The following is a 21,514-nucleotide window of genomic DNA, read 5'->3' as shown; positions in this document are numbered from 1 at the left end:
GGGGGCGGCTGCCTTAACCACTGCGCCACGCACCGCCCCTCTTATGAATAATGTTAATAATAATGGGTTAACACTATTTCATCCTCTTTTACACTATTTCTCCATCTCCTTCTTGTCTTATCCCATTTAACATAGAAATATTTTGTTATCAAATTGTGGCTGTTAGGCCATCTTGGCAATATTAAGTACTTCCTCTCCCTGATGTTTTTGTATATTAAGTTAGTACGTAATTGTGTTTCATTGGTTCAAAGGAAAATTTGACATCTTGACTCGGTTATGAAATTAAACCACACAGTGGAGTGTAAGTAATAAAAGACACATTATACGGACACATTACTGCATGTGGCATGAAAGCATAAAACTTTATCAAAGGAGCAGCTTAAGATTTAAAGAGGTGCTGATGCAGCATTTGTCCTTAATGAACAGGATCATGAGAAGCCGCTGCAGCCACGTGCACTCCCCCCCCCCCCACTTTATGCCACTTACATAAACATTAATTAGCACTATGTTTGCCCACACTGTTTATGATATGATTATGTGTCGACTGTGGTGGAGAGATGACTGTTCACAGTCCACTTCAGCTGCCTGATACTCACAGGTGACACTGAGGCCCAGCTACATACTTTGATTGACAGGACAGACTTTTTGACAGTGACTCGTCTGAGCTGTGATAACGGACTGCGTTTGAGTCCCAGGACGTGGACGACTTTGCGATGGTTGCGTTGCTTCAGACAATAAAGTTTCCAGGTGTTTCTGGGCCGTGGGTCGGCGCAGGCAGCCCGTGACTTGACAGCTGGTATGCCACTCAGTCCAGGAATGTGCTGGTCATTACATGCAGCTCACGGTTCACCTCTCTCACCCGAAACATGACTAGATTGATTGTAGGGTCTGCTGAAGAAGGCCTTTGTCAGACCCTCGGGGCCTTAATGGACTCTTATCGTCTCACCTCCAAGAGCAGGTTGCCTGTCTCGGCCGCAGCATTTTTCAGCCTATGTATACTGTACACGATGCTACACTTTACTCTTTTTTGTTTTAACCATGTCGGCGATGAAGACACCAGGGATAACAGTGTCAGTTATTTAGATGAGATTCACCTACATGCAGTACAGACAACTGCTGTAAAATCAGAGTGTCTGTACTGAGCTGATGAGATGCACTTATATTTTGGGATCAGTCAGGTTGACCATTGAAATACAGCCTCAGAAGGCCGGAGCTTCTTTGTGACATGTCACATGTTGTCTGGTACATGTGTCATGGATGTCGTCATGAGGCTCTGCAGACTACTATACTACCAAAAAATCTTCCGCTGTCTTTCAAAGAGAATGTGAGATGGCACTGTTTGCATTGGTTTATAGGATATTATACCCAAAACACTCCCATGAGTCATTAATAGATGAACTGTCTACAACTCATTAGAACCATGTGTCTGGAGTAGGGACTGTTTTATACACCGTTAATGTAGCAAGACATGGAAATATCCTAAATGCATTTTTGCCATGTGGTTCAGACCATGCACTTCGGATTGTTAAAGGGATAGTTCAACATTTTGGCAAATTTTCCATAATGCCTATAGGTTCATTACCTTTAATTATCGGTGCATGTTGTTTTGAGATCAGCGGGGCAGAGACGCAAGCTGCTCAGCGAACACAATGAAGGTGAACGGTACAGATCCCCTGTCCCTCATCAAACTCATCAAATACACAATCCAACAACTCCAAAATGCTCTGGTGGACAAGTTGTGACCTGCACAAGACCGAGCCTAAAACAGTAACTGTCCATCTCCTTCTTTATATCAACATGTTGCAGTAAGAATTTATTTGCCATGGTTAAATATGAGGTGGAATGTTTTTATTAAGCTTGAGGAAACTGTAATACATTTCTCATATCTCACAATGAAAACCTTGTTTAGACGATATGCTTGATTGACTCCCTCACAATAGATCACAGTGAATTTTACTGCCCTCCTATCAGCTTTAGGTTGTAAGCATTCTTTGCTAATCTTCTTGCCTGTCACCAGACCTCTAGCTGCTGTGCCAGGGCACATTTGTTAAGAACTTGAGTCCTTACTCTAATTGATACCATTCATTACTGTTAAAGTGGCAAAAAAAGAGTAAAAAGTTTAAAAAGTTAAATAAAATACTATTTAGATTGCAGATTTAGTCTTCTTAGGAAATAAATGTGCCACTCTGTAAGATCATAATGGACAACTCTCTTAAATTGTTAATCATTTCCTCTCCTAGACCAGTGTACTTCAAATGTGATAAGTTACATAATAACCCAATGGGACGACACAGTCACTAACACTAACACATTCACTTTATATCCTAGGACTTATTATTTTAAGGAAGGTGAACAAAACATAAAAGGACAAAGTCCAATGAAATCAGAGCACAATGAGAATGAAGATTTCATGTTTTCAAGGATAATACTTATTCTAAATTTTAGACAACCCATGTCATATTCATGACTTGTGTTAAGATAAATGTTTGTGTTTTCATTCTCTCTGTTTTAATACAACCAAATGTGTTAAAGTCATGATTAAGTAGTAATACTGCAGTGTTTTGCTGACACCCCTGCTTGAGCAGTTCCAACGCTCATTACCCGCAGCTTTCAGGAAACTGGGTGCCCTTGCACCCTAGAGATCAACGTGTTACCATAGTAATGGTAGAAATGCATGTCTGCCTCACAACGGGGGAGATGGGAAAAGAAGAGTCCGGCATTTCATCCCATCATTAGCATATTAGCCTCTTAGAGCCAATGAGACGAGGCAAGGTACGGGAATACTCCAAGGGGACTGGCTGTGACAATAGCCCTCCTACTTCTTGGTGCACTCTGCCACCCCCTCTCAGGGGTAAAACCCCCCATAATCCTGGAGGAAATCTCCCCCCCTGCTCAAACCCATTCTGCAGGGAGTATTTAGTTTTAGTAATGGCCACTCTGTGTTGGATATTATGTATCTGAAGGTAGCAAGTTTGGAGGTGGTGGATCAGTGTTGGAGCTGTGCGACGGCGCTCACACATGAGCAGCCTGCATGTCTCTTTATTTTGGCCTGTCTTTGAAGTGTCTGTGGAATGTGGTGCCTGACCAGCACACGGATTCGGCTGCTCTCACTCCTGAACTCGGCTCCACTCGAATCATTTTTGGCCTTTTAAATAATACAAATCTGCTTTGTGTCCGTTTCGATTCCCTTCAACCTGATGTTTGGTGAGTCAAAGTTAACTTTGTTTCATGTGTGATTGACCTGTTGAGTCCTGACTTTTTTTTGACTCTGGCTGCAGTCACACCTGCAGCTTGACTCTTGTTATGTTTAGGTGAATGAGTTGGGGACATTTAACATATTGGGGCTTTAATTGCTTCATCCTGTGACCCTAATACTCTGTTATTGTTTTGATTGTGTTTTGTCTTATCATTCAGTATCAGGTCATCCCTCATTTAGGTTAAGCCACGATCAGATAGACTTAACATTTCAAAAGCAAATGCAAATTAATCTTTGAGGTTTATAGGTAAAAATAAAATCATGTGTGAATATTCTCCTTAGCATTTCAACTTGTAAATTTTATTAATCAATGAATAGGCCATTAGTTTGACAGTGTGTTCAACAAGTCCTCTGTGCAAGCTGTTTATATTTGAATGTAAACTGGTTGGTACTGGACACATCTGAAGTGAGATGGGGCTCTGAACTGATCACCCAGTCTCTCCCCCTGCCCCCATTTCAGGCAACTGATTCACTTTCCTGGCATATCTGTGCCTGCCCAGCTGTAGCCCTGACGATAGGCCTAATAAAAACAGGCTCATTTGCATACCAATAGCAGACGCCATGTGTGGCTAGCCCCTAGTGCCCCAGAAACACAGACTGTGAGGGGACAAGGAAGACCGAGCTCCATGTTGGCTTCTCTTTGTCCCCTAAATAAGCCTTAACTCTAATCCACAATTAATTTTGTGGAATTGTCCCATTTTTATTGGGCTTAACTAAATCTCACTCTATCTGAAAATTGTAGATGTATCAAATCAGTACAGGGTGTAAATACAATAATTTCCTCTGTAAATTTTACCCAGATCTTAGTTTTCAGGTCTTCATCTGAAGGAAGCTGTTGTTTGGACCTCTTGTCATCAGATCACTGAAAGCCTTTAGACAAGGTGACCGAGGGTGCAGGACCTCTTGACCCCGTGGCTTTGTACGCCGAGTCTTGAGTCCACCCAGAACCAAAGCTTTGTCTAAAATTCTTCACCAGTCTAAGCTACATCTGCAGTAAACTGATGAACTAACATAACATTAATGTTAAGCTGTGTGTTCCTATGGGAGATGGTAGACAGACATGTTAGACAGTGTTCTCCAAACCACCACATCAGGGAATATCTTTAGAAAGAGTGCTGTTGATCCTGCAGTAGAGTCCAGAGCCCTAATGAAGCAGTGACGAGGAGCTTTGAAGCTGTTCATGGTGACCAACATGTTACATGTAGGCATCTTTTATTGTGTTAGTTGTTAGTTGTTAGTTGTTAGTTAAATCTTACCAATAGACCAGAGAACACAACCTGAACACTCTCAGTATAAACTGCTTTATTTGAATGTCCAAAAATGCGTGGGGTGACTTTAGATTTGTAACAATTGTGTTAATCGATTGATCCCATGTTTTTCCCCCCACAACCCCACACATTATTACAACATTATTACAACTGCAATAACTAAACCCCTTCAAAAGTCCCCTGTGACTGTCAGATGATGTCACCTCTGACCGTCACCGAGGACACGTAGGTTGTCTGGGAGGCAGACGACAGCTTGGGTTGAGGGGTGAGGTGGTTGATCTGATTGTGTAAGAGATTCTCTATTCTCTTAAGCCCACCACCCACCCACCCCCTGCCCCCATGCTGGGGTGGTGTTCCCCCCCAGAGACCATATGGCAAAGTCTGAGCGCAGCCAGCTCACCTCACCTCAGCTATGTCATATTTTGTTAATGAGTTCAGTGAGAGAGGAGGGATTTTGTGACACACTCTCATCATGTTGGTGTTTTCCCATTTCATATCTTCAGTCATTATTAAAATGCAACAACATTAACATGCACAGGCACAAAGTTACCAGGTGAGGGAGCTGTAGCGCCATCTATCAACTCCTGTAGACCGCATGTTCTTTAGTCTGACAAATTAGGAGCAGTTTATTATGATGCAGTTGGATTAGAAATCCTTTGTCCCGGTGAGATTCGATGGACCTGAACAACTCTGTTTTCTAACCTTTCAACAATCACATGTAACATTCTAAAAAAAAGTCCGCTGTGTTTTGTCCTGCCTTCTGTTGTGTCCACTCAATTGTTGGTGAGCTCTTAGTGTATGTGTTCCTCCCCCTTGCTGCCTAGGAATATGAAAATGGTGGATATTGTAGCTCAGAAAATGCCCTCAGAGAATGACGTGCATGTGGCGAGAAGCTTTCTCACGAAGATTTTGCGAAGTTCTATGAGGTACAGTTCTGTGGCTTCATCGTAATCAGTAGTAACTGTCCCCCCACCTCTTTTCCTCTCCTCCCTCCCTGTCTTGCCTTGTGCCCGTAATTGTTCGTCTAGTGATAATATCACCTTCGTTCCTCTCGTAGCAACTCTCCTCCTCTCCTGTGGTTTATTACCTGCCCTCACTGGCATGCCTTTTTTGGATTGTCTCATTCATGTCATCAAATAAACAATGTTCATCCCATTTGTGCTGCATGTAAATACACTGTGTGTCCATGATATGTTTGTGCATGTTTTTCCATTTAACCAGATACAAACTAGACTATATTATCATTTCGGTTCATATGCTCATTTGTTCTGTTTGCCTTCTCTTGACACGCAATCCAGAAAGAGCCACTTTAAATGGTATGTTTAATGTGCAGCTGTGCAGAGTTTGTGATGAAACGGATAAATATGTAGATTAAAAGTCAAAAATGCTGCAAGCCGCTGTAAACCAAGTTCAAGTGTTAGTACACTGGCAAGAAAGTTGCATCACTATTTGTATCTGTAAGGCTCAGCTTCACATATGAAAGCACACGCACTGTTTTCCATAAGAGGCCGGTCTCTAATCCAGTCTGTGTTTTTTGCCCTCTCTGCAGGCGGAATGAACCCATAAGCAGGCCTCACTCCTGGCACTCCACCAAGTTCAACGAAAGCCAATCAGAGACTGCCAAAACACAGTCTCCACCCACGCCAGTCTGGCACACCAGATATGATGCAAGGTATCACTGAGATGTTTAAGATTGCCTTTTAAGTCACAGCGTTAGATAGCAGACTTTATGTTTACCTCTTGGTTTCCAAGTGAACCATGAGAAACACATTTTGATAAAGCAAAGTTAAAGTCCAGTGTTGTCACTTATTGCTTAAATATATTATATGTATGTCCTCCATGAAAGAGCCATGATACTATAAAGAGTTTAAAAAATACTGATTCAAGAACTGATTACCAATATAAGACTGCCTGTGTTTCTGTGTTTAAAGGGATAGTTCAACATTTTGGCAATAATCCCTATAGTCTTTAGCCTCGTAAACCAGCCTCTCGCGGAAATGCATTTCATTTCATTTCTCAGGAGAGTCTGGCCTCATCCCCCCTGCAAGCGTTTGGGGTGGGCGGGAGCTGGGCGGGAGTAGTAGCAAAGACGGTTTAATATCTTTGCTAGTAGCGTTGACAGACAACCCCATTCAGCCAATCAGCAAGTTGGTGTAGTGACGGGGCTTTGCACCAGTCGGTCCCTGATTGGCCAACGTGCTGTGTCAATCACAGCGGGCGACGCTGATTGGCTCGGCCTTCTGAGGGTTTCAGTCCAAACGCTTAGAATGGGGATGAGGCCAGACTCTCCCTCGGAATGAAATGAAATGCACTTCCGCGAGAGGCTGGTTTACGAGGCTATATAGTCTTAGGAGTAGGTTTGTTACCTTTAATTGTCGGTGCAAGCTGTTTTTAGAACGGTGGAGCAGAGCCACGAGCTGCTCAGAACAACGCTACAGAGGCTAATGGGATTTCTTGGTTTTCCTCATCAAGCTCATCAAATACACAATCCAACAACTCCACAGAACGTTACGAGACAGAGTTGATTTCGAGGTAAACACAGAGACTGTTTGCCAAAAAACTGCCCCAGACGGGAATGTGCATCAGTGGTGAATTTACCTCGAAAACAACTCTGTCTCATAACGTTCCATTATTATCTCATAGCATGGTGAATGTACGGGTCACAACTTGTCCACCAGAGCGTTTTGAAGTTGTTGGATTGTGTATTTGATGAGTTTGATGAGGGAAACCAAGAAATCCCATTAGCCTCCGTAGCGTAGCTCTGAGCAGCTTGCGGCTCTGCTCTGCCATTCTAAAAATAGCTTGCACCGACAATTAACTACTACAGGGGCCAATTTGCCAAAATGTTGAACTGTCCCTTTAACAGAAGAAACAGTTTTTCTCTATATTTTCTCATGTTGTAATTTTCACCGATCTCCAGCTCATCCTCAACTGACCTCTCCTCCGGCTGGGAGCAGACAAACCTGCGCAGAGTGTCCGACCAGTTCAGCTCTCTTGGCAGCATGGACAGCCTAGAGCACGTCTCGCACCCGTACCCCGCTGGTCAGCTGTCACCTGCCAAGTCTAACAACAGCATGGAGCACTTAGGAGGAGGCAAACGAGACTCGGCCTACAGCTCCTTCTCCACCAGCTCTGGCACGCCGGACTACACCCTGTCGAAGAGCAACGCAGCCTCAACGGAAAACATGCTCTACAAAGTCAGCCAGTGGGACGCAGGAGGGAAGCAAAACAACGGGAGAAACGGCCAGAGCGTGACCGAGGGAGGCAAACAGGACGACAGGCTCACGTACTTTCAGATGCCCGGGGTGAGCGCCGGCTGCGAGTGTCCACAAATCGAGGACTCGGCTGAATCCCGCCACTCCACCTCAAGCCGAATCAGCTTTGGACCCGTGTGGCACGTCCCCGAGAAAAAGAAGACCACGTCCCCGTCTCCTCCTCCGCCGCCTCCACCTGCACGCAGCGATAGCTTCGCTGCGACCAAGGTACACGAAAGGGGCCTGGCGATAGCTCATCCGGAAGGACCCGATCCACACGCACCCATTCACGCTGAAAACCGCCGCAGCCACAACCAGCCACTTTCTCCAAAAAGCGACAGCGACAGTTTTTACCCCTCGTCAGATAAATCCGGCCACAACCAGTTCAGCTCAAACAAGCAGTACTCCCTGTCCACCAGTGATGTTCGGCAAGGCCAGCCCTACCACCAGAGACACCACAGTGACAAAAGCACTTTGTATTCTCAGCCCTGGGCTTCTTCCGTACCGAAGCCACAGACGGCGGGCGGCTACCACAGCAGCATGCAGGAGCTGCCCACTAACGGTTCCGGACAACACTTCGGTCAGAACCAGAGAAGGAACTTAAGCACGATGGCGGCCGACCAAAACGCCGAGGGCGGACAAAGCCGGTACTACTGCGTCACAACATGCCAGCCCACGCAGCCGGCGTTGGGAAAACCGGAGGACAGGAGGAGCGTCACGGGCGCGGAGCTGGCACACGGGGGCAGCGAGCGTAACTCTCTGAGCCCGCAGACGGTCACCAAAGTCAAGTATCATCAGACCCAACAGCACTCCTCACACAGCAAAGACAGTAACGGACTCAACAAGCACCAAGTTAGCACCGTGCTGGAGAGCTGTGTGTCTAAACCAGGCTCTGATGATAGGGGAAGCCAAAGAGGACACAACACGCAAAACGCAGAAGCTCAGTATGTGATTTACCCTCCTGCCAGACAATCTGAACAGAGAAGGTCTTTCCCGCTACAAAACAGAGAACTACCCCAAGACGTTAGGTATCACAGTCAAGTGAGCAACAAAATCACCCCCCAGGCGACGCCGATGCTGCATTCTCTGTCCATGGACGCCGCGGACCGGGATGAAAGGACACGAGCCGCGATCTCCGAGGAGTCCCTCGAAATTAAGCAGCAGAAACGCACCGATCGTTTCGCCACGACGCTGAGGAACGAAATCCAGATGAGAAGAGCCAGGCTGCAGAAGAGCATGAGCGCGGCCGCCCTTCCCGGCACCGAGGGCGAGACCGAAGAGGACCGGGACGTGTGGAAGTCCCCCGAAAGCACCGCCCCTAGGTCCGCAGACGGATCCTTCACCAACACCTACAAGGATCACCTGAAGGAAGCGCAGGCCAGGGTGCTGAAGGCCACCTCGTTCAGGAGGAAAGACCTGGAGCCGGTCTTAGTAGAGAACCCCACAGCAGAGGCCCTGCCCAGCTACCCGTCCTCAGCGCTGGCCCGGAAAGACGTCACCCCTTTACCAACTGTGACGGAATCAGTGATGAGTAAGTCAGGGCCTTCCGCAGGTCACGTGACCCGCATCGGAGGCCGGAAGCGTTTCTCTGCAGAAAAGAAGGTCAGGTCATTCTCTGAACCAGACAAAATCCACGAAGTTGGAGTAAAAGAAGATCTCCCGAGCGGCGAAAACACAAGCTCCTCGTTAGACCGGCAGAGGGTTTTCAAAGAAAGTGGGAAACAAGGTCAGGATCTGGCTCCCGTCAGCGCGCCGGGAGACACGATGAAAGGGACCAGCGAGACCCAGAGACCTCCTTACTCCTCACACAAGCAGTCCGTCCTGGACCAGCAGAGACTGGGCACCTTCGCCGAGTACGAGGCGAGGTGGAATACACAGAAGAAAGCTCCGGAGACAAAAGCGTCCGGACGGTACCGCTCAGCCGATAACATCCTGGATCCAGGCCCAGAGGAGAGAACCAAAGCCACCTGTGTGCATGAGAGATCTAGATCCTCTCCCTCAGCGGACATGTATGGGCAGGTGAGGCACAAAATCAAAATGTTGCTTATCTCAAAATGACAAACATTTTCACTCAACAAAATTGAATGAAACGGAAAAATTAGAGCTCTCTGAGATGGGACTTGGTTTTTTTTAATCACATAAATGCTGCGACTGTACCAAGCCTTCGAGGTGACTCTACATCTTGTTAAGACAAACACACAGGCTGAAGTGAAAGGAACAAAGGGAAAAGCCAAGTCAAATATTAATCCATGTTTGTTCTTAAGGACACACCCTTATCTTAAGGAAGAGAGGGGCACCAACCTCCTCACTCTTTATACCATTGAAAAGCTGCAACAGCAGTCACTGAGAATAGTTAAAGAAAGACCTGTGGATCCCTGGAAACCTGTTCTGTCTGCACTTTCTTTAACTTTACTGTCTGCGTGTTTGTTCAACTTTTATTTACAGAAGATTCCAGCTCACGCAAGAAAGTCTGAGACTGAGTATTCACCGAGTGAGAGAAAACCTGCTGAGCTGCTCAGCACTGCTACAGGGTGAGTACAGTCACTGGATGTGACCCGCTAGTTACACCAGCATCTGTAGGAATGGGACTACTTCACGTCTCAGTTACAGTATATAAATGCAAGCACCGCATGTGACTTTTTGCTTTACAGTGTCCTAACTGACAGCTGTATTAACCATTCTCAACATCCACCTGTGTCCTGTCTTCATCAGCACATTCAAAGCGGTATCTTCTGTTTGTGAAAGTGAAAGAGCGCAGTGAGACGGTAGAGGAACACTGCGGTCTTTGTGATCCGGCGGGGCATACCAGTGGCACTGCCCCGGTGCAGCTGTGACAACATAAGCCGTCTCTCTCGCTGCGCTTTGTGTCGTTCAGTGGAGGCTTATGGGTGTGGGCGAGGCATGTGTGTGACAGTGAGGAAGTGTCTCTTCGGCCCCTCTGTTGGAATGGAATGGGGACAGGAGTTCAGGGGGCCAGTCTAAGGCATGAAATTATCATCAATAAGATCTACTGCTTTGCATAATTAGAATTTCAGCCATGCCAGTGGCCCGACTCCATGGGTGGCACGGTCGTTCAGTCGGACAGTCCAGTGGTTCTCAACCTCTTTTTCCTTGTGTTCCCCCTTGAGCTTATTTGTCTCCCCTCACTCATACAAGTGTTGATGATTCTACAAAAGTCGTCATATAAAACATAACACAGCTGATTATTATAGTAAATTGTCTTTTTACAAATTAAAGGGAGAAATTAAAATGGTTTTCAATGTACAGTGTATTGTATTTTAAAGAGGAACTATGCAGGATTTGGAGTTAAACTATGCTACCTTTTTACCTTAATTAAACAGCTTTGGCGTAATTGTGTTGGTTTAATAAATGTTACGAGGCAGAATGGAGGCTCTCTGCCTTCCATCTAGCGTGTCACTTACTGCGTCTCTTGGCTGAAAACCAACCTCGCAAGATCAGGGCCACCGCCCCGGTGTCCCAGCTCTGCGAACCGCGACACAAACATGCGTCGTAACCTGTAATCTCTTGTGTACAATAGATTAAACTACACAGATATACACGTCGTAGCATCGTATATGATTTATAGCACTATCTACCGCTCTATTGATTGATTTCTCTCCACCTTTGCTGTGAACAAATGCACATGGCCAGGAGGAGGGTTAGCAAAACAGAGGAAAAGCACCAGACTTATATAGTCCCTCTTTAAATAATAGTCCTCCTTTACTTTTGTTCTTTTGAGCTAAAATTAAACATAAAAATAAATAAGAATCTGTCTGCCTTCAAAATGAAATACATGATAAATAAAAATCAACCTGCCTTTGTTCTTTTAAACTCTTACAACATTAATAACATACTGTTTAGTTCCCCTGAACCCTGTCCTGAGTCCAGAGTAACAGTAATTGAATGTTTTAGCCACAGGTTATTCACTCCCAGGGGGAACTAGTTGTGGCGTGCAGGTACATAACATTTTAATAATGGGCTCATTTTTAACATTTACATTTTATTAAGGTTTATATAATACAAGGAGAAACTGAGGACACAATACAATGCAAGACAATACAAGGACAGCTTACACAAACAAGACAGACTGAAGATAGGGGAGAGGGAGGGGGAAAGGGAGAGGTGCAGTACCATACTGTGTAGTTATAGTATGTACAAACACTAGAGGTCATAGCCTCACACGCATGATATTTCCCAAGCAAGTCACATGGTTAAAGACAAACAATACATATACAGTAGATGGGACTGCATAAAAACCATTCCTTAGATCTGCATAAATACACTGTTACAGTCAAAGCGGCCAAATGGCCTTGATACGACGAAACCACATGTTATGATGGGATGAGGGCACATTGTTGTGATGTCATGAAAGATCTTATTATGTCCCATAAGCCTCCCTCCCTCCTGTCCAAGTCCACCAAGGCAGAAGCAGCCCTTAGTAATGGGCTTAGGAAGTGATCAGGAATATTTACTTATCATCTTGGAAATAAATAAATAAATGTTTCCACATCCCCCCTGCAATGTGCTGGTCTACCCCTGGCTGGGAACCACTGGGTTAAAAACCACCTCAACAACTCTGAGGTGGATACAAACTCTTCAGTGTCCTCAGAGGATGATCCCTGGTAAAGTTAAAGATATAATATTGACATTTTTTGGAGTGAGATATCTTAACAACCATTCAGTATGATACACACAGTCATGTCTTCCTCTAAATGAATTGCTTTAACTTTTACAAATGTATTTTCATCGTTAATATATAAGTATGTTAAAAACAAGAAGCTCAAAGCACACAGCTTCGAGCTTCTTCTTTTTAACGTACTTGTTTCAGAGAAAAAGGAAAAACTTGAGCTCAAACAATTAGCTGCATGCTACTGAGAATCCACTTCCACATCAGGTGAGTTTAGCTTGTTAAACACACAATAACCCGTGTGATAAAACTCCCTTTGTAGTCAGAGTGAAAACATGTGGAAATATCAACTTCTTTTTCGAGGTGTGTCTTCAGACTGGAGGAAGACTTAAATAAGCTGAAAACTACGAAGCAGTCTGTATATGAAGCGGTTCGGTCACAGTGGATTAAACCTGCTTGCTGACTCGCTGGCTGACTGTTTGTTTTATGGGCAGGGTAGAAGTGTTTACAGGCAACACTGGTGATTTCATTTGATCCTTTGATCCCATATAGACTCCAGTTGTGACTGCTCACATCTCTTATGTCACTTTATTTTGAAATTTAGCACCACAGTCATTTGATATGTCAGGAACGCAGACGCACTTATTTTTCTCCTCGAATTCAAGGGGCATTCCACCAAGTTGACCAGTTTACCACCGTGATAGAACAATTATGTCATGTCTTGAAATAAAAACAACTTTATTACATTATCAGGCTTAACGTGGAGTTGGGACTTGAGCAGAAAGACGTGGGTAGATACCAGACAGGGAGGTTCTGATTAAATATCCTGTTGATTTTAGAGTAGCTGTTCATTGTGCAATGTGTCCTGTGGAGGTGTTGAACTGTTGAATACTTTTATATCTGACTGATTGTGACTGAGTGACTCTTTAACTATGTAAAGTGACATATGAAGGATGACTCCACAGGTTGTAACCAGTTATTCAGGAGTCTTTGTGCATTATCTAAACTCCCAGTGAAACTCAGTTGAAGGGTGTAGAGTGTCGCTCATTGTTGCCATATGTTGCCTTTACGTTTGCATCACAACAGTGCAGAGGATGTCATTCAGGAGTGTGAGGGATGAGCTGAGGGATGAGCTCCACCCAGATAGGGTTATTGATACAGGTGTAAAGAGACACCAGCAGTTGGCTGCTGTCACACAGAGCCGCCACACACTCACACACACACACACACACAACACACTCGCTTCTTTGGAAATGACAGCAGTAAGCTTTCACCTAGGGTGAGTTGGGAAACTATTTTATAATCTTTATTTTTATATTAATGATTTAAGACCTGTTGTATTCCAGTATTCTATCCAGGACTCTGTCTTCTTGTTCTTCCTCCTCCTTATTTAGTAAAGAAATCATGTGGAGTGTACACGCTGGAAGGACTGTTTTTTTATTTTAATTAATTAATTTGTTTAACCTTTATTTACCCAGGCAAGGAATTAAGAACAAATTCTTATTTACAAGTGCAGCCTGAACCAAAGAGCAAAGGCTGTTTGAGGGGGGAAGGGGAGGGGGAGGGGGGTGCTAAAAGTAAAAGTAAAAACAAGGTTATAAATAACAGAATAACAAACAGTTAATAGATAAATACATTGCAATAAAACCGTAAAAACAGTGGGACATGACAAGTAGGACTACTCAAAATGTTTGAGGAAGAGCTTTACAGTGGAGACAGATAACTGAGTTTCTTTTCCCATCTGTGGCTGAACATCTACATCTATCAGACATCCCCAGCATCGTGTTTCATGTTTGCGTGAGGTGACTGTCTGTCTCAGTCTGCAGAGGGAGGGAGCAGGCTCCAACAACAGTGGCTCTTTGGGGGGAACTTGTCAGAGCTTGTAAGACTTCAGACTGCGAGCTCTTGAGTCCTGGCCCTCGGTCTCAGTCCACGGCTCCCACAGCACCGCGTCTTGTGACTGCCGCTGAATCAATATTAAGTTGGCTCGAATTAAAGCTGCGTGGTTGATGTGTTAATGATGTCTGAGAACTCCTGATTGAATTTGTACGAAGGCATGGAAGTGTAATCTGCACGCATGACAGCACGGCAGTAGGTAGGTTCACCACAGAGCTGTAAAATGATTCTCAAGGTTAAAAGACAGAGTTTAGGATCACTTCAGCTCCATTAGCTGGCTGACATCTCTGTACATTGACTTTTTTCCTCTCTCTTCCATGTCTGAGTTAAAACTGTACATGTGAATCACCAGGAAAAAGTGATCCGGTCTTGCTCCTTTGCACTGGAGGATTATTTATTCCTCTACGGAGACTTTGTGGGAAGTGAAATATTCCTCCTCAGACTGCCAGCTGAACGGTTACCAGGGAGGAGGCCTGCAGGCAGCGGGGAAGACGTCTGTCTTGTCACGCTGGCATAATCACAGTGGCTGCTGGAGACCGACGCGTCCTCCACCACCACACTGTATGATTTGATAAAGCTGCTGCTGCCTGGCTGTGTAATTAAAAGCTTTCTATTGTGTTCCTCAGGTTCCCTGACAGAGGGCCCGTCGACTGTAAAGTGAGAGAGAAGCCCGTGGAGTTCGAGCATTTCCCAGCGCCGCCCCCTCCTCCGCCCGTGACGGGAGCCGGCCCCGACGGCAGACACGCCGCTGGGGACCACAGACCCACGTCTGTCCCTCAGCCCGCGGACCCGAGTCACAGCGAGCCACCGCCGCTGCCGCCGCAGCCGCCGTCCGGGCCGAGGAGGAAGCCCTCGGCGCTGGAGAAGCCCCCTCCCCCTCCCCCTCCCAGACGCCCAGAGGTCGGATCTCACGAGTCCCTCGGCGGCTCCCGGAGTGAAGCCTTCGCCCGCTGCTCTCCCAGCGCCGAGCCCAACTCCGCCTCCGTCCCCGCCCACTCTGCGAGGGGAGATTCTGAGCAGGGCAAAGGACTTGTGGACAAAGGACAAGGGGCAGTGCAGCATCCGTCAACATCCAATCCTCAGCCTGCCTCCTCTCCCCCGGCTCCCTCCTTCAGACCGTCAGGGCCGGCCAGTATGGAGGGGCAGCGCTCACCGTCTCCACAGTTCTCCCCACAAAGACTCAGCGACAAGCCTCCTGTGGCTCTGCAGGATGAAGACTTAAGCAGGTAAACTTTTTGTTACATGCTGCAGAAAACCACCCACTTTAGTCTGTAACTCTGCTTCTCATGTCTGTACTGCCGCTGGTACAAAAGGGCTCATTGAGAGCCACAACATGCAACATGTGAGTGCTATCAAGCCACACTAAATTAGAGGCATTCTCCGGATTTCTATAAAAGCCACCGGCGGTTTTGACATAATTCACTTAAATGCTGAAAATGTAAAATGCAGTCTCCAGCTCCAAACATGAAGCTGTTTGTTCATCTGCTTGATTCACAACTAATTGATATCATCTGTACTGAACTTCTGACTGTACAGTAGGATTATTACAGCTAACAGAAACAAAGTGGTGGGAGGAGTCCACGTCTCTCTTCCAACACACTGGGCATGGAAAAAAATCTCAGTTGCCATCATGCAGTGAAACTTTAAATCACACAATGGCTGGAATAACTGCAACAGGAGATTCTCTCCTCCTCTCGCAGAGGAACGTCTCAGGACTTCTCTCTCTCTAACTCTGTCTGTCCGTCTTCTCTGATGTTTCAGGATGGAGCACGTGATAGAAAACCAAAAATCTCCGGTGAAGAAAGTTCCCATCAGGATCGTCCACTCGGAGGGAGTGACGGAGAAGGAGAGCAGCCCGTTCCTGCAGCACAGCGACCCGCCCGCCGTTAAAGCCGCCGGCGCCGGCGCCAACAGGCTGGGTGGCCTGGGCGCTTCGGGGCAGGACTCCGTCTTCTGCGCCTTCACTCGGCAGAAAGAGCCCGACGGTCCTTCTGCTGCCGCCGCCACCACCGCCGCGTACATGAGCACGGGCAAAGATCACGTCGGCTCGGACCGCCAGCAGCAGCCGCCGCCGCCGCCGGAGGAGGAGGAGGAGCCGAGCGGCAACAGGACGGGCGCCGGCACCGGCCTGACCGAGGAGGACCAGAAGAGAGAGGAGCTGGCCAGGGACATCATGGGGAAGGACAAGTCCCTGGCTGATATTTTGGATCAGAGCAAGATGAAGACCACCATGGACCTGATGGAGGGCATCTTCCCTCAGGGGGGGCAGCTGCTGGAGGAGGCTCACCAGAGGAGGAAGGTTCCCCAGAAACAGACGACGGCCCGGCCCCCTGATGAAAGGTCAGTGATCTGTGACACGCTGCTCAGACAGAAAAACCTCAGGGAACATTTAATTCAGCACAGCTCACCTCTCCGCCCTCGCTCTCCCTCGTTTGACCTGTGCAGTGTGTGTCCACTCCCAGTTTCATTTCCTAACGTCATAGAGAGTAAATACATTCACACACATGATCCTCAAACTGGCTGACTTCAATAAAGACTCTAAAAACTGCCTGACTAGAACAAACTGGTTCATACAGGACCAGTCAACAGTTAAGACACACAGTCTCGTTCAACTGTCTTTCTTTATTTTTATAACTTTCTACATTGTAGATTCAAACTGAAGACATCAAAACTATGAAAGAACAAATAAGGAATGATATAGTAAACACAAAAGTGTTAATTAAAGCCAATGTGTTATCCTAAACTCAGTTGGGATGCTGAAGGTAAAACAGCCAATAAGAGCTCAGCTCCTCTGGGAACTTTGTGACGGCCTCATGAAGCTGATGACAGAATCAAGTGTGCAGACATATTCTGCTTTGTTTAACTGTTAAACAAAGCAGAATATGTCTGCACACTTGATTGAGTTACGTAGTAAAACGTGTTAAACTTTAACACGTTTTACTACGTAACTCCATGTTATGTGTTCCTTCATAGTTCTGATGTCTTCACACTGAATGAGAAGGTGTGTCCAGACCTTAGACTGGTAGTTTATCAACCAGGGATACCTGTATCACAGATGACTTGGTGATACACACAAAGCCTGTGGTGCAGCTCAACTAGAAATAAAAGTTATGATTTGATTGAAAATATATACTCATTTCTGACTCACTTATAAACGAATCATGTGATTCTGAATTTAGTTACTTTATTTTTCCATAAGCTACAGCACCTCCAACAGCACACGCTGCCACAGAGGTTGAGATAGTTTGACTAGAAAGTAGCATCAGCTCCAGACAGACAGATGTCAGGCAGACAGTGACAAGACAACACTAAAGGTCTTTGCACACCGAGTCTGTTTTTTTTTTTTAATTTTTCATCCTAAATTGCAGCACGTTTATAAAATAAATCCGACCTCATGTTGTGTTGATCTTGTTTATATTAAGACTTTGAAACTTTCATCCGTCATAAAACTTTTCAGAACAGGTTCGATGTTCTGCGTTTTTCGCATCTGTAAAAAGCCTTTCTGATTCTGACCACTCACACCAGTGTTTGGAGGCTGTTAGATCCCCGCTGAGCTGCCTGTGAGTGTGTGAGTGTGTGTGTCCTGGACATACTGCCAGCCGCTGTTCAGGATCATGGAAATTGGTTTTCTTCTTTTTTATGCGTGGCTCCAGAGAGATAATGATCTATAATCTATTAAACCTGACCACTGACATCCTAAAATAAACGATAGAAGTGATCATGATAATTCTGCAGCTCATTTCCAGGCAGGTCCTGTTGCTCTTGACGTCTTCTCAGGGTTGGATGGACACAACTTTTTCTTTTTCTGTTTTGATTTCTCGATAAGTGAGAGGAACACACAATCATCCTCACTGCGTGACCACTTTTGTTTCCCTGTCCAAAGTTTGGAAGAGAAAATAAAAACGCGTAGTAATAAAACACATGGGACTCAGTCTGTGCGTAATGATATTTGTTGGGTGACTGATTAGAAAAACACACTTGGTGTGGAAAGGCCTTACCAGCTGTCAGTGTGAATCAATACAAACCAGTGAACACGAGGCTCCTTCATGAGTTTCCTTTGGTAGAGTTTTCCCTGTGTTTCTTATATATTTTGATCTTGTTTGTATTTCAGGGAAAAGGAGGACAGTATGGCAGCAGCTGTTACCATGGTGACCAGCTCTACATATTACAGCACGTCTGCTCCCAAGGCCGAGCTCCTCATCAAGATGAAGGACATGCAGGAGCAGGAGCAGGAGGAGGAGGACTCTGAAGACGAGCTGGACATCGACCTGGCCAACAAGAAGGTATGACCGCGGGACGCCTGTCAATCAAACCTGTCTGTCTGTCTGTCTGTCTGTCTGTCTGTCTGTCTGTCTGTCTGTCTGTCTGTCTGTCTGTCTGTCTGTCTGTCTTGGCTTGTTGCACTACTCTGAACATCTTTTGATGAACTTTTTTGCCACATTGAACACTCGTCAATCTGCTTCTGTCATGTAGCAAGAGCTGATCGACAGCCTCAGCAAGAAGCTGCAGGTGTTGCGGGAGGCCAGGGAGAGTCTCCAGGAGGACATCCTGGACAACAACGCCCTGGGGGACGAGGTGGAGGTCCGCGTCCAGCAGGTCTGCAAGCCCAACGAGCTGGAGAAGTTCAGGATGTTCGTCGGCGATCTGGACAAGATCGTGAGTCTGTTACTGTCCCTGTCGGGACGCCTGGCCAGAGTGGAGAACGCCCTCAACAGTCTGGAGGAGGACGCCACCGCCGAGGAGAGGGTCAGTCACTGACCAGCTTTTGTTGTTTTTTAGTATTTGAGTTTGTTTTTTTTTAAAGTATATTTTGGGCTTTTTATTGCCTTTAATTGATAGCACAGTCAGACAGGAAATGGGGAGGCAGAGAGAGGAAGAATAACATGCAGGAAAGGGGCTGCCTGATGCAAGATTCAAACCAGGGCCGCCTGCAGTGAGGACTGTAGCCTCAACATGGGGCGGCAGCTCTACCAAGTGAGCTAAACACCCCGCCCCAGGGTTATTATAGTTAACTGAAACTAAAACTAGCAGTGAAAAAATAATTGAGTCAACTGAAATAAAAATGAATGAAAAAAATGAGAACTAAATAAAAACTACAATGAACAATGCAAAACTAACTAAACTAAACTGAATGTCAGGTAACATCAGCTTAGTTGTAGTTTTCTTAGAGATGCTAAAGCTGCAGCAAGAACACGCCATAGCTCAATGTGGGACGACTTGGAGTACGACCCACAGGTAGATAAGAGTGAATGCAACATGATGAGGACTGATGGGAACATTATGGGATGCGACTAAAAGGGAAAAATCCCACAAATTTGGAAGTTCATCTCCAGAGGTTTTCTCCTAAAACCTGAAAAACTAAGACTAAATAGAAACTAGTCAAGTCCTCAAAAATAAAAACTAAATTAAAACTGTTTCCTCACTTGTTGAACCAACTAAAACCAAACTGAAATAAAAAAGCAAACCGAAAAACTAAATAAAAACTCATGAAAATTTAAAACCTATGATAACCTTGCCTCAATGTTTGTCTCCTCTACAGCGTACGCTGGTGGAGAAGAGGAAGCTCCTGATCCGACAGCACGAGGACGCCAAGGAGCTGAAGGAGAACCTGGACCGTCGGGAGCGCGTGGTGTATGACATCCTGGCCAGCTACCTGCCGGAGGACAGCCTCACGGACTACGAGCACTTTGTCAAGATGAAGTCGGCGCTCATCATCGAGCAGCGCAAGCTCGAGGACAAAATCAAACTGGGCGACGAGCAGCTCAAGTGTCTGATGGACAGTTTGCCGATAGAGCAGAGGCTGTCCTTCTGAAACGAGACCCCCCACCCCCCCCCCCCCTCGGGTTAGATATACCAGTCATGTTGCTCCAAGTTGCATTTGAACCCTGTGTCCAGTAGAGGGAGACAGAGACGAGAACCCGCAGAGACAGACAGCCTGTTTTCAAGGAGGACTGTTGCATTAGCTGCCGTTTTGTCAGGTCCCATCTCCAGAGGTGGAGCAACACAGACTGACCACATCCACATGTAACTCCTATTGTGACAGATGCTGCTTTTCCTGGCATCAACCAACCACTGTTTGTCGTTTTTATTCTGTGTTTTTTTTTTTTTTTTTTTGGCTTTTTAGTAATTTATTGTAGCCTTTTGAATCCGTGCAGGAGGGGACAGTATTTTATCTTCAACTAATCTGAGCAGTCACGCACCGAGCAACGAAGAGTATTTATCACATTCACACTCTGAAATCCCTTTTCACTTTAACCATGAAATCTGGCCAAAATATTTCAGTCAACTCAAACTTTTGAGAACATTTTATAAACTAGTGGCCTTGTACTAAGATTTGTGTTCCCTCTCCTTCACCACTCAAGAAACTTTTTTTCTTTCTTTTCTGCAATCATCCACATGAAGACAGAAGGCTGTGAGTGCAGCAGCCTGGCCCCTGAAAATGTCCCGGTCATTTTTTTTTTTTTTTTTTTTTAAGAGCACTTGTTCAACTTCACTAAACAGAAGAAGCACTTCACATCCAGACTTTAACTTCAAGTATAATCCACTTTTCTTTTTTTTTTAAAGTGCCTGGGGAGTTTCTCCATGTCACTGAAAACACTGTCCGGTCTTTCTTCCCACTTTCCCTCCACGTTGCTTCTGTCTCCAGTGCTGCTCTTGTTTTATTCACAGACACAGAATCTTGTTTAGATGATGATATTGCCACATGTAAGTTTACCAAGTCTGTATTTTTTTTTTTTTTTTTTTGTCTTATTACTTCACTGTGTTTCGGTATTCACGGTGCAGATGTTTCATGAATAGTTACCACAGATGTTGCTTGACCTCTAGATAATTTCAACACTAAAAAAAAAAAAAAACTTGTTCAGGTTGATCACTTTGCAACCAAAATACATGGAACAAAATCATTCCAAAGCATTTTGACCAGCATGAACTTTGAGTCTTATCAAATGTCTGAATTTCACATCCTGTCGGGATGGACCGTCTCCCGGCCGAGGCTGTTTTGTTCTGCACATGTGAGTATGTTACAGTTTGAAACGCTTTGTGCACTGCTACAGCCTGACTCTTAACACTTTATCAGCTGTGCTCCTTTATGTCCAATAAAGAGTCTGCTTAAATCACTCTGCAGCGTGTGGTTGATTTCCTCCTCGCCGATCGTCATTCATTAACCCCACCACACCCTCCCCTCCGCTGATAGTAGGGGAGTTAAATCCTCGGA

At 45.6% G+C, this 21,514-nt stretch overlaps 1 protein-coding gene across 1 annotated transcript in view; it reads left to right on the top strand.

Moving 5' to 3' along the window:
- Positions 1 to 21,408, top strand: part of shroom2a (shroom family member 2a) — a 40,052-nt gene extending 18,644 nt beyond the window's left edge. The window contains exons 4-11 of the mRNA XM_083969762.1: positions 6,074 to 6,196; positions 7,445 to 9,797; positions 10,224 to 10,309; positions 14,928 to 15,527; positions 16,063 to 16,641; positions 18,413 to 18,584; positions 18,775 to 19,047; positions 19,841 to 21,408. Of these exons, the coding sequence (XP_083825888.1) occupies positions 6,074 to 6,196; positions 7,445 to 9,797; positions 10,224 to 10,309; positions 14,928 to 15,527; positions 16,063 to 16,641; positions 18,413 to 18,584; positions 18,775 to 19,047; positions 19,841 to 20,113 (4,459 nt within the window). The 3' untranslated portion in view covers positions 20,114 to 21,408. The remainder of the gene's footprint in view (positions 1 to 6,073; positions 6,197 to 7,444; positions 9,798 to 10,223; positions 10,310 to 14,927; positions 15,528 to 16,062; positions 16,642 to 18,412; positions 18,585 to 18,774; positions 19,048 to 19,840) is intronic.
- The last annotated feature ends 106 nt before the right edge of the window (positions 21,409 to 21,514 follow it).

The sequence above is a fragment of the Trachurus trachurus genome (genome assembly GCF_905171665.1).
Source record: "Trachurus trachurus genome assembly, chromosome: 4".
Classification (NCBI taxonomy): domain Eukaryota; kingdom Metazoa; phylum Chordata; class Actinopteri; order Carangiformes; family Carangidae; genus Trachurus; species Trachurus trachurus.
Note: the sequence above shows the minus strand (reverse complement) of the source record. Positions and strands in the feature narration are given on the sequence as shown.